Here is a 13,691-nt window from a genome sequence, read left to right on the forward strand (position 1 = left end):
TGTGTTGTCCCAGTCGAAATGGTATTTTTTTTTCATCCATGTGTAGGGCTACGAGGGAGAGAGGGTCGTGTCTTTTTATGGATAGCTGGTGTTCATATATCCTGGTGGCTAACTTTCTTCTTGTTTGTCCTATGTCCTAACCCCTCAGAAAACAAACAGGAAATGACATCACCACAAACCCCAGGAACCCCAACCAGGAGAAAGATATAAATAGAAAGCAGGAGACAACAGCTTCGCTTCACTTGGAGGTCGTCACTGATGATGTTACCTAGCCAGGTAATGAAATGTCTGGATATCAAACCTACAGCTCAGCAAGCAAACCTACACCCTAAACCTCAACTTGAGCTACAAACCTTCACAAACCAGATAAAATTTTACGACAATTTGACATCAGCTTCACGATTTATTGAATTCAAATTCCTCCAGTGGCTATAATGGGATTCAAACCCATCTCCACACAGCATTATTATGGACGTCTCAGATCACTAGTATAGTGATATTACTGCTATGCCAATACCTCCCTACAAAGGTTTTTCACTTTATCATGGTTAACCTTTTGGTCATTAAATGTCTTCAATAAAATAAGGAAGCGAGCAGAGCTGGGGATTTTGACCAATAAAAAAACGTAATGAAACACCACAACTATCGTTTTTCCAGTCTTGATTTTACACCTGTTATGAAGCTAGATAACTACAGGAAATTTATACATACAGCTTTTGCAAGAAGCTGAAATCCATTCAAGTGCAGGGATCAACAAACAACAGTAACAACTTTTATTTGATGTAATAAAAACATTCCAACATGCTTTAAGTGAAAAACAAAACAAAATTTGACACCAAACTACATAAGAAAATACTAGAACTGCTTTAAATGACAAGGGCAGCATGTTGACTCCGTAGTTAGCACTACCAGCTCACAGCGTCAGGGACCGAGGTTCTATTCCAGCCTTGGGTGATTGTGTGCAGACTCTACACATTCTCCCTGTGTTGTTGTGAGTTTCTGCTCTGGTTTCTTTCCAAAGCCAAATGATCCACAGGATAGGTAGATTGACTATGTTAAATTGCCCTATTACTGTCCAGAATGTGCACACTAGCTAGATTAGCCATGGTAAATGTGGGGTTATAGAGATATGGTAGGTAACTCAGAGGGTCAGTGCGGACTCAATGGGCCAAATGGCCTCTTTCCATACTACGATTCTATGACTGTAAAAGAATGTTGGTGTACATGTGCACTGTACTTGCACCAGAATTTCTTGGCTAGGTATTTGCCTTATACAGGTACCACAACTACATTTATCTCTGGACGCAAATACAGAGGAAATTTGATCTTTTGGTATTGAAATTCAATCTGAACTAGATAAGTATAAACGTTACTTTCAGATGAGTTGCAACAATGGCTGTGGGTGAAAGCCATGGCTAAAATTAAAATAAACATAAAAAGGTACATGCATAATTCATAAGTAAATTAAGTTTAATTGCATCTTTCAGTGCCTTTTACATCAGGTTAGATTTTCTCTAGCAACTTTACTGCCTAATAAAAAGGAATACTTTAAAAAGAAGCTGCAAATCACTGGTCCCTATTTTCAATTGTTTTATCACATCTGAAAGAAATGATCTTTAAACATGGAACACCATGACATTTTCAAGATGGCATTAGTTAGTTAAATATGAAATGTTACTTTGAACTGATTTTCCAGCAATTTTATTACTATGCTTGGCTCAATCTTACATTATCAATTTTAATACCAAATGCAATTGATTGAAGAAGAGGAGAATACAAATCTCAGTAAATAGTGGAGCACTCTAGCATAAGCTTTAATGCAAAGGTGTTTGCATTAATGAATTGATAACTATAATTATTGACAAATCAGAACAAAAAATGTTTGCTAGCCAAACTCATTGAATTACAGCAGCTCCGGATAACACATCATTTTTTAATTCTGTAACTGGCATTTCTACAAACCACTCTTAACACAACTAACTGCTAAGTTCCATACAAAAAAAACACACTGATATTTAATCCTATTGCACAATGAGAAGTTTTAAAACATTCCAATTCAGTAGTAAACAAACAGGTTACTTAACTGTGAAATGTCAAATATTTGTTAGGTAAAGGCATTAGAATTATTTAGCAGGACCCTTGATTTGATAATATCTGAATAACCAGAATTCTTTTCATGGTTTGTAGTTCTACAAGTATCTAAGTGATCAAACCAAGATTAGACTTAATAATTTTTAAGGAGTACTTACACCAAAAGTATCTCTGCGAATTCCTTTATGGTTTCTCAGCCAAGATCGGCTGAGCTCATTCAACTCCAGGATTGGCTGCACTTTTAGTCTCACAGTGTCCCCTGATTGACGGATCATCTCAACTATTTCATCACGTGATCTATTTTCAACATTCTTATTGTTAATTTCCACCAATCTATCTCCTGGCATCAGACCCAATGCCAAATCTTTGGTACCAGCTCCAGGTTCTGCAAAATGAACCATTCGACGATACACTTGGCCATCAGGTCCTCTGTCCAGCATAGTTGTTCTCCGCAAAGAGAATCCAAAGTCTCCTGTATTTCTTCTTTGCAATACAAGTTCTCTTGGTTCTGTAGGTATAGGCGGTACCACCAGAGGAAGCCGTAAATCAGCAGCAAAACTTTTACTCACAATTTCCGGAATCAGAGAATTAGGACTTGCCATTGACAATGTATCTGACATATTTTTTGGCATTTCCTCTAAGTACTCCAGTAGTAAGCCTTCATTTCTCATTTCAACTTGTGGTGATGGAGTTGCAGAACTTTCTGATGGAGTTGACACTTCTGACATCTCTTCTCGACTTTTTTGTGAAAAAGAGAACCTCTTTACGAGTTGGACTGAATTCTGTTTAGCAAGAGAACCAAACAAAGCTGCTCTCTGAAGTACAGATCCCTTCAAACTACTTTCATCAATTTTGAGGTCATCACTGGAACTGGCAGTACTCAACTGCTCAGAATCAAAAATCATGCTTCCTCTATTACTAACAGTATCTGAATCAATATCAGTAAGATTGAGATCTGAACTACTAGCGACTTTTATTGGAATAGGAGCTGAAATTTCCAGTTTAGACTTTGATTCCCGTTTTGAAGAACGATTCAAATTAAAGAGTCCTCGACGAAGACCAACTTCCTCAAGGTTTTTCAATTCTGCTATAGACATTTTCTCCCGTTTTTCCTTCTTTTCTTTTTTTTCCTTCTTATCTTTGTCTTTTTTGATTAAGTTAAACATTTTTAATGTTTAATTTTGCGTGCAAATTAGTAATGAATTAAAAAATAATCAGATAGAATCTTTTAATGGTTCAGCTGCAATAACAGATAGGTCACTTTTCTTCTTAAACTGGTATGACCAAATGTAATCTGTGTCTGAAATAAAACCAAAGTTATAATTACAATAGAAACTTGTACAACAGTAAACTATTCAGTACATAATTTCAATATTTATTTTACTAAAACTATATTCAAGTTACTACTTTAAAAGAAATACCTAAAGATTATCCACATCAGTTTAATTATAAATAACCAAAAATGAACATATATCCAAATATACAATTATCTTTTCAATGTAACAACTTCTCAAATAGTAGTAATTTGCTACCCTTGTTAATCAATACAGAAATAAGTCATGAAGGCCAGTAAGGTCCCAAATCCAATGTCTAAATAATGTCAGTCAGATTACTGGTGGAACTGCTATCATTGGCAGGTGTTCTTCACTCAAAGGGAAGAGCTGTAGTCAAGTTTCCTTCAAATTATCTGCAGCAAATTGTGATGAAAAAAAGATGAATTTAGAGATTATGAGTTGGCAGTGACTTAGGTCTGACTACTGTATTCCCTGACATTTGAATCTACCAGCCATGTTCACAAATGGAGTTTAATCACCAGTGGCATTTTAGTAATATGTATTGGCACTTATTCAACCATAAACAAAATAGAAAAAAAGACATTGTCTGACCAACCTCCCACAATTCTCTTAAAAGGAACTGACAACACATGTGAATTAGAGCAAGTGTTGACATTGCACAACCTGACTTCCAAAATGCAGAAACTGTCAGGATTCAGATAAAAAATGAATGTGCAAATGAAAAGGATGTGGGAAGGCAAAGAGAAAAGCTGAGAAGTGCCTCAGGATTCAGTGCTGGGTACACTGCAGTTTCTAAATTACATATAACCTGAATTCAAAAACTCATCATTAAGGTACGAGATTACTCAATGCTAAAAGGCACAGCAATAATGGAGGTGACACTAAAATTATAGAAGTTGTTGGAAAAAGTATGGAAATAACAGAACAATTGCAGATGAAATTTAATACAAACTGGTGTTAAGAGCTACACAGAGAAAGAAAAACAGTTAACATACAAAACAGAATGGATAGTGTTGAAAATAGTCAGTGATCAAGAAATACTTGAAATACTTTGAAATGAACTAATAAACCAACGATATCCAAACAATGGAGAGCAGCATTCAAAGTCCACAGGATGTTAAACTCCATAGTAAAATCAATTGAAAAACAAGTAAAAGGCAGTGATCAAACTTTACATTTCATCCTTTTTGGTTGCAAAGAAACTAAATTCAACCTAAGTGTGGCGATGGCAAGTCAATAACAAGTAAAGACTAGAGACATTTGGCCATTTCATCCAAGGAAGACAGTATTAGATGATGTAATAGAGGTAGACAACTGTTTAGAAGGCAAAAAAAAAGTAAAGAGTGTAATTTCACCTTCTTCTTTTACAGGATTCTAAAATGCTCCCAATTCTCAGATTTGCTGCTATTTCCAGTAATTCTAAACATCTATAATATCCCTAATGTCTTTTGTGGGCCATGGTTGAGCTACTTTTCCTCTTATTTTCATGCCAGACAGGAATGAATAATTGTTGTAATTCATGTGCAAGGTTGCCTATCTAATGAGACAATGCTGTCACTTTAAAAAGCTTATTTTGCCCTGGGTTTTGTTGGAGAGGTTGTAAAGGCAGAGGGGATGAACTGGCTACAGAAAATGGCTTTTGTAAATAACATCGGTGGTCTTTAGGTTTTTTTTCAAAAACAGTTGTAATAATGGATGGGGTGTGGTTAGCTGTCACAGACCAGGCTTTCTACTTTTTTTTTAGCTTTAGCAGTCAGATGCTGTTTAGGGTCCCAGAAGAGGTGGAAGCTTCAACAAATGATTCCTCGCTGTTACTTTCTCTGAAATCCCTCTTGATGTTGTTTCCCCCTGGACTGGAGAAATGCATGTAAGAATCCACATCTGAATTTATCTTTTTGTCGAGGAATGTGTTTATGGTATGTTATTACGCTGGAACAGTTAATTAGAAATAGGTACTATATTTATTATTCAGTTTAGTTTGTCAATGGTTAAGTTATTCCAAATTCATCTTTCTTTTTTTTGTATTTTGACTATAATGTTTAAGTTAATTGTGTTTTGCTTAACATTGAGTAGTCTGATCAGTGACATCACATCTGGAACATGCACTTCACATCTACATTTAAAATAAGAAAAAAAGTTAGACTCTAGGCTACCTTCTTAAAATATTTTGAGAGTGACTGGTCCGGGCTTCCATCAACCACTTTACTGAGGTCCCCCAATCCATGCTGGTCAACTCATGCCTCATACCCTCATAGTTCCCTTTATTTTGATTCAGGACCCTAGTTTCAGATTTGGCTACTTCACTCTCCATCTCAATGAATGTCATATTATGATCACTTAAAAAAGTATCACATATGCACTCCAGAAATTCCTCCTCCACATTACCAGTTATAGCTCAGTTTGTCCAATTTAAAAGTAAATTAAAGTCACTCATGATTACGGATGTACCCTTACTGCACACAACTCTGATTTATTGTTTAATGCCTTGCCTATACCTCAACTACTATTTCGGGCACTATCAACAAACCCCAGCAACATTTTCTGATCCTTTGTCTTTCTTATCCCTATTAAAATAATGGGGCTGAAATCACATTATGGGCAATGGTTAGCACTGCTGCCTCACAGCACCTGGATCCCAGACTCTATTCCAGCCTCGGGCGACTGTGTGGAGTTTGCACATCCTCCCAGTGTCTGCGTGGGTTTCCTCCAGGTGCTCCGGTTTCCTCCCACAGTCCAAAGATGTGCAGGTCAGGTGAATTGGTCAAGCTAAATTGTCCATAGTGTTAGGTGGGAAATGGGTTTGGGTGGTTACTCTTTGGAGGGTCAGTGTGAACTTGTTGGGCCAAAGGGCCTGTTTCTACACTGTAGGGAATCTAATCTAATACAGGTAAGGAAAGTTCACCTTCCACAAATAGCAGTCTAAATTCTTTGATGGTTTTAAAGCCAATTCACGTTGAAGAAACACGCATTACAGCAAAACCAAACTGTATATGTATTTGCGCTAATTTATCGACCTTATTACGAACACTCCACACATTTATACACAAAGCCTTTACAACTTGGCTTTGTAAACTTGAGTCATTTTAGCTTTATTTTGCATTATGGCCACATATGTTTTTCGCACTCGATTTTTTTGCCTTCCACTTTTGGTTTCTTACCTTTGTCTTTTGTTTCTATCCTTATTGCTCCATACTCTGTCTCCCTGTTCAGGTTGACTTTCCTTTTTCTGCCGAAAAAGAATACTGATTTGGAGATGCCGGTGTTGGACTGGGGTGTACAAAGTTAAAAATCACAAGACCAGATTATAGTCCAACAGGTTTAATTGGAAGCACACTAGCTTTCAGAGCAACGCTCCTTCATCAGGTTATAGTGGAAACTATCACTGTATTCTAACAGATGAAAGGCTTAACAGACAATCAATTTTTCAAAGTATAATTTCAGTTACGTCACACTGTAAATTTTTGCTATAAATTCTGTGTGTTAGGATTGAGCCCTCCACTATCACCTGATGAAGGAGTGTCGCTCCAAAAGCTAGTGTGCTTCCAATTAAACCTGCTGGACTATAACCTGGTGTTGTGTGATTTTTAACTTTATAAAGAATACTAATTATGTTCAGGAACTTATTTTCCTTCAAATATTCCAGCTGGAATACAAGGTTCTTGCCTTTTATTTTTTTGAAACTTTAATCTTAATTTTACTTCCTTTATGTCAATTTCGAGCTTTTATATTAGCCCTAACTTTCTCAGTTAAACCAAAGTACAGATGCTTGTTTTAAAAAACAAACAGTAATAGTCCAGTCTCAAAAAAGGCTGTTATAGCTGTGCAGGATACCACAATCGGATATGGGAGGATAATTGTCTTTATTCTAAGAAGCAGATGAACAAGGGAAAGACTGATCAAAATATGCTTTACAGCTGGTGGCGAACTTAAGTTCTTTGACAACTGAATAGAAAACCTGGAGATTGATACAAAAACGTACTCAATGAATCCACTGGAAGCACAGAACAACAACAGACTGTTCACTATCAAGACTAATTTCGTAAAGCATGAAACATCTCTTAGCATTTAAGAGGGAAGTGATCCTCTCTGTAGTTTAAAGCCTATTTTGAAAAATTCATTTATGGGATGTGGGTGTCACTGACTGACCAACATTTATTGCCTGTCCCTAGTTGCCCTTGAAAGCTATAGTCCACCTGATCCAGGTATTACTCATTTGTACAGTAAATGGTTTTAAAACATGATATCTTGTCAGGTCCACCTTTCATCCACTAATTACAAGTTTGAATCTTTTGTAAATGTCTTCTGTCTCAAAATTAGATTCAATACAACAAAAATCAGTCTACTGCACTGAGCTGCTTCCACAGTCAATGCACTGAATCTCAATGTTCTAATATTAGTTTAAAATTGACCTCCTCATTTCCTATTTTCTGAGATATAAAATTTTAAAAAGTACAATTCTGGTCTCCTTCCTATTGGAAAGATGTTGTGAAACTTGAAAGGGTTCAGAAAAGATTTACACGGATATTGCCAGGGTTGGAGGATTTGAGCTATCGGGAGAGGCTAAACTGGCTAGGGCTGTTTTCCCTGGAGCGTCTGAGGTGGAGGGGTGACCTTACAGAGGTTTACAAAATTATGAGGGGCATGGATAGGATAAATAGACCAAGTCTTTTCCCTGGGGTCGGGGAGTCCAGAACTAGAGGGCATAGGTTTAGGGTGAGAGGGGAAAGATATAAAAAAAGACCCAAGGGGCAGCTTTTTCACACAGAGGGTGGTACGTGTATGGAATGAGCTGCCAGAGGAAGTGGTGGAGGCTGGTAGAATTGCAACATTTAAAAAGGTATCTGGATGGGTATATGAATAGGAAGGGTTTGGAGGGATATGGGCCAGGTGCTGGCAGATGGGACTAAATTGGGTTGGATACCTGGTCGGCATGGACAGGTTGGACCGAAGGGTCTGTTTCCATGCTGTACACCTCTATGACTTTACATAACTTCTATACACTAAGTTCATTCAAACAGCAGAAATCACCATCGCAAGTAAATTCATTATGTTCAGCAGTTGGGTAATAAGATTATAAGATATAGGAACAGAAGTAGGACATTCAGTCTGTCAAGTGTGCTCTACTATTCAATTAGATCATGGCTGATTGATAATGTTCAACTTCATTTTCCTACTTTCTCCCCATTTCTCTTACTGATTAAAAATATCTTTCCATCTCAGCCGTGAGCAGAGTTAGTAGTAGGGTACTGGAGGGTTGCCAAACAAAGAGACCTTGAGATGCAGGTGCATAGTTCCTTGAAAGTGAAGTCACAGGTAGACAGGGTGGTGAAGGTGGCGTTTGACACACTTGTCTTCATTGGTCAGTGCATTGGGATGTCATGTTGCAGCTGTACAGGACATTGATGAGGCAACTTTTAGAATACTGTATTCAATTCTGGTCTTCCTGCAATAGGAAAGAGGTTGTTAAACATGAAAGGTTTCCAAAAAGATTTATAAAGAACGTTGCCAGGATGAGGCTTTGAGCTATAGGGAGAGGCTGAATGGGCTGGGCTTTTTTTTTTGCTTCTGGAGCATCGGAGAATGAGAGATGATTTTATAGAGATTATAAAATCATAAGGGGCATGAATAAGGTAAACAACCAAAGTCTTTTTCCCATGGGTAGGGGACTCCAAAACTACAGCAAAGAGTTAAAATAAGAGGCACCTGAGGGGCAACTATTTTACCCAGAGGGTGGTGCTTGTATGAACACACTGCCAGAGGAGATGATGGAAATGGGTACAATTACAACATTTAAAAGTCATCTGGATGGGTACATGAATAGGAAGGATTGAGGGGGATATGGGCCAAATGCTGGCAAATGGAAACAGATCAATTTAGGATATCTGGTGAGCATAGACAAATTGGTTCGAAGCGTCTGTTTTCATGCTGCTTGACATTATGGCCCAGCCTCAATAGTACTCTGTGGTTAAAAAAAAAACACAGATTCACAACCATCAGAAGAAATTCCTCCTCAACTCGGTCTTAAATAGGAATATGTTCTGTGATTATGCCCTCTGACTCTCTAAAATAGCTCAGTTGTGAAAGTGTTAAACTGAAGATTTAATGGTCCCTGGTTCAATTCTGGGTTTGGGCACTGAATTTGTTCTGGATTAGGTCAGTTAGAAAATCTCTCTCCCACAAGGGAAACAGTCTTTCCACACCTAACTTGGCAAGTCCTCTAAGAATCTTATATGTTTCAACAAGGACACATCTGACTTGTCTTGTTCGAACAAATACAGGCAGTATCTCCTCAACCTCTCCTTATCAGACAGTCCCTCCATACCTGCTATCAAACAATAAAATCTTGTTTGGATTGCATCCTATGCCAATGTATCTTTCTTTGGATAAGGAGGCCCAAAACCATTCACAGTATCCCAGCTGCAGTCTGACTCATGCCCTGTACAGTTTTAACAAAATTTCCCTATTTTTAAGTAATAATCTCTCTGAAATTAAAGCAAATATTCCATTTGGCTTGTCTGTTATTTCATGGATGAGAACACCCCAATCTCTGTTCTGTAACTTTTGACAATCTTTCTCCATTCAAATAATATCCAGCTCCTCTATTCTTTCTGCCAAAACGCAAAACCTCACATTGAACAGCCTAGTTTTTGCCCATTCACTTAACCTGTCCACATCCCTCTGCAGACTTTTGGAGTCATCCTCACCACTTGCCTTATTTTTGTGTCATCCACAAACTTGACTATAGTATACTGGCTTTCCTCATCCAAGTCATTAATATATGTTGTAAGTAACTATGGCCTCAGCATTGATGCACTATTAATGACAGGTTGCCAGCCTGAAAATCACCCCTTATCCCAACCCTGCCTTGTATTAGTTAGCCAATCTTCTATCCATGCTAATATACTACTTTCAACAACATAGCCTCTTCTCTTCTAAAGAAGCCTAAGAGGTAGCTATTTGAAAATCCAAATAAATTACATCAACCGCTTCAGAATTCTAAATTTTTCAGGCTTGATTTTCCCTCCATGAAGCCATCTGACTTTGCTTGATCATATTACGCATTTGTCTGCTACTACATCTTTGATAACAGATGCTAATATTTTCCCCAATAAACAACAGTAAGGTAACTTGCTTATAGATACTTTTTCTGGTTTTGACTGTTTAGTCATATCAGGTTGAAAAATCAAATAAAATAGTCCAAGAACAGACTATTTTATGGGGTAGCACAGTGACTCAGTGGTTAGTACTGCTGCCTCACAGGGCCAGGAACCCAGGTTCAATTCCTGTCTCGGGTGACTGTGTGGAGTCTGCATATTCTCCCCATGTCTGCGTGGGTTTCCTCCGGTGCTCCGGTTTCCTCCCGCAGTCCACAGCTGTGCAGGCCAGGTGAACTGGCCATGCTAAATTGCCCATAGTCTTAGGTGTATTAGTCAGAGGGAAATGGGTCTGGGTGGGTTACTCTTCGGAGGGTCGGTGTAGACTGATTGGGCTGAAGGGCGTGGTTCCACACTGTAGGGAATCTAATCTAAATAAAAATGTATGTTAACAGTAATGTATGTTTTAAAAACATGATTTGGAACAAAATAAATATTTAATTTTCTCACTCTCAGTGGATCTTCACAAAAGTTGTGCATAGACAAAACTGACAACTGGTGATCACAGCTTGGTCTTGACTTCATTCTAAAGGTTATTTTCTTATTGAGAAATCAAAGTTTTAAGTTATTAATACTAAGATTAAAGCCATGGTTTTATATTCTTAGTTAAAATGTATGCCAAACAAAACCAAGTGTTAAAAAGATTAGAACAAAATACTACTAACATGACCGCATCTAAAAAATATTTATGCTGTTTCTGAAAGGCAGCAAATTTCACCCTGCTAATTCATGTTCACATTAAATAGGCTACAGAATTAAGTTGAGCAGTTTTACTGCCAATTTGGATATTTGAAAGATATATAAACCTTAATTTTAAAACTACATTATGCTATATCCCATTTTAAATTGTGAAAGCTTCTGTGATCCTTACAATATTCTTCAAGTTTTTGTTGTAGCTCTTTCAAAATTCAAGTTTTGTTTAAAAACTTAATACTCGCAGGCAATGCACACCAATTGACTTGATCATGTGCTTCTTCAAAATCAATCTTGATTCAGCTAGTTAAAACCAAATGTATGTAAACCAAAGATAACTTATCCCTTTTCTCCACAAGTCGTGCACAGAATCTATGTTAAAATCAGAGTATCTCATTATTTGTAATGCAATAATATTTGTACAATGTGCTGCATCAGTACAACTTTATTTCTAAAAGAAAAGGTGACAATAAAAGGTACAAGTTTTGTCATTGCACTACACTGCAATATTTTAATACCTGAAAAGGGAGCACTGAGAAATCCTAAATCTTGTGTTACAGACATAAATATGTATTTATATCTCTTACTCAACAAAAAGCTACTTTGTGAAGTGTTTATGTTGCTAATGTTCATGTAAAATCAGCAAAGGCAAGTTTTGCACCTATTCACAAATTTGAGTGATGTCCTATAAAGGAAAACATCACTTTTATTCAAAATTAGTACACAAGTGAAATATTCCATGAGATAATAGGTAAAAGTTATCAACATAAAAATACAGTATACACATTTGTACCAGATTTAAAACTTAAATGAAAATTATTTCTCCTTTGTTATGTGATTACAATGACAAATATACTCTCATCTTTAAGAGCAAAGTTAAAAAAAACCAAGCGTGTATTAGCAAATTTTGCTGCGATGAAAACTACAGAATTGCATTGCAATGGTTGTATAAATAAGAAACTTGAATCACAAAACTATTATGTTTGTAGTATTTATAACTGCTGACAATGTTTCTTAAGTAAACAGTACCAAAGTATGTAACTGAATATCAAATTGATGCAACTGACAGCAATGCTATCTCAGTGCTTTGAGCATCATTAGACAGTGCTTTACATCAACACACAAACTTTACTGTGAACAGAAACCCATTATGCAGGATTAACATTTTTTTAAACAAGTTAACAGTTATTGCAGCTATGTTTACTATAAATAAATTCAAAACAATAATAATTCTCAATTTCTGGCAAAACAAAGAACTTTTTTTAACTAAATAGAGAAAACCGATTTAACTAGTATTTATCAAATACGTACTGAGAAAAATTATTAAACACATTGTAAATAAATTGAAGGAGCGAATCCATAGTTGCCAATGTTTCTCTTCAGGACTGCAACAGGTATTCAGGCAAAGGGAGACAACTCTTTGGAGATGATAAAGTCAAATTGCAATTTTTTGTGATTTCTGATTTTAAAAGGGGACCTTGGCATTGCTTGAGTATAAATATATCATCAATAGGTCAAACTTGCCACGAATTGTTGCAGTAACTTTTAGTCTTGGCGTTTTGTTTTAAATCGCTATGCACTGTATTGTGCCTTTAAAGGTTAAATCCGCCTTGTACATTTTACCTTGTGAAATCCCCATTCCCAGATGAAAAAGCTGTAGGTACAGAAGTGAGCTTGGCCTATAATCGAAATCAGTAACAAAACAGGCACGCTCCGCAAACAATGGGGAAAAAAAATGAATACAACAAAAAGAAGTCTCTGTCAAATCTGTCGAACCAGGCGGCTTTCAATTACCCACGGAGATCTCACCTTGTAGCAGTACCTTGTTACCCCCCCCAAACCCCTTGATTTTGGTGGATCATCCTGGAAACGTTCGCTTCCTGAAAACGCAGCCCTCCCTCCCTCCTTCCTTCCATCCAGACATACAAAAAAAAACCAACATGCAAAAGAAAAGCCCCGCATAACACTCAGGAATGTGTTCCTGATGTGGCCGGCCACACTCGGACTTAAACCACCACCACCCCCCCCCCCATAACAAAACAGCAGCAGGTAAGGGTGGGTTGAAGGACTCTGAATGAAAGCAATAGGCAGCAAGAGACTCACCGAGGAGAGCAGGAGCGTGCATTACTTGCGGGTGTCGCCGCTCCGCAGCCGTTGACAGCGCGAGCCTCCCTCTCGCTCGCTCGAGCCCCCACTCGCCGCGCGCCTCCGAGACGGTTAAGATGGCGCTGCGTGCGCGCGCCCGAGGCGCCGAAAAACCGTCACTACGCAGCTGCTGGAGGCACGCGCCGCTCGGACCCCCTCCCCCTCTCTCTCCTGGCGGCGGGGATCGGTTCCAATGTTCGTCCGACGCTTTCCACCTTGCCCGAACTCAACAGAAACGTGAGATTTCGATTTTAGGGAAGAAACCGAAACAGGGATTTCAGAAATGTTTCAATCGTCGGTTAAAAAAAAAAAG

At 37.8% G+C, this 13,691-nt stretch overlaps 1 protein-coding gene across 17 annotated transcripts in view; it reads right to left on the minus strand.

Moving 5' to 3' along the window:
• The window catches only part of myo18ab (myosin XVIIIA b), a 289,512-nt gene extending 276,081 nt beyond the window's left edge, over positions 1-13,431 (minus strand). For 14 of the 17 annotated variants that reach the window (XM_072589711.1, XM_072589710.1, XM_072589709.1 and 11 more), the window contains exons 1-2: positions 13,337-13,431; positions 2,250-3,391 (exon numbers count right to left, since the gene is read on the minus strand). In XM_072589711.1, the coding sequence (XP_072445812.1) occupies positions 2,250-3,257 (1,008 nt within the window). In that variant the 5' untranslated portion in view covers positions 3,258-3,391; positions 13,337-13,431. Of the gene's footprint in view, positions 1-2,249; positions 3,392-6,544; positions 6,565-8,657; positions 8,830-13,336 lie in introns of those variants that run through there. The other 3 variants (XM_072589715.1, XM_072589695.1, XM_072589696.1) reach the window with 2 other exon arrangements.
• Positions 13,432-13,691: the final 260 nt, after the last annotated feature.

This window comes from Chiloscyllium punctatum, chromosome 19 (assembly GCF_047496795.1).
Source record: "Chiloscyllium punctatum isolate Juve2018m chromosome 19, sChiPun1.3, whole genome shotgun sequence".
In the NCBI taxonomy this organism is placed as follows: Eukaryota; Metazoa; Chordata; class Chondrichthyes; order Orectolobiformes; family Hemiscylliidae; genus Chiloscyllium; species Chiloscyllium punctatum.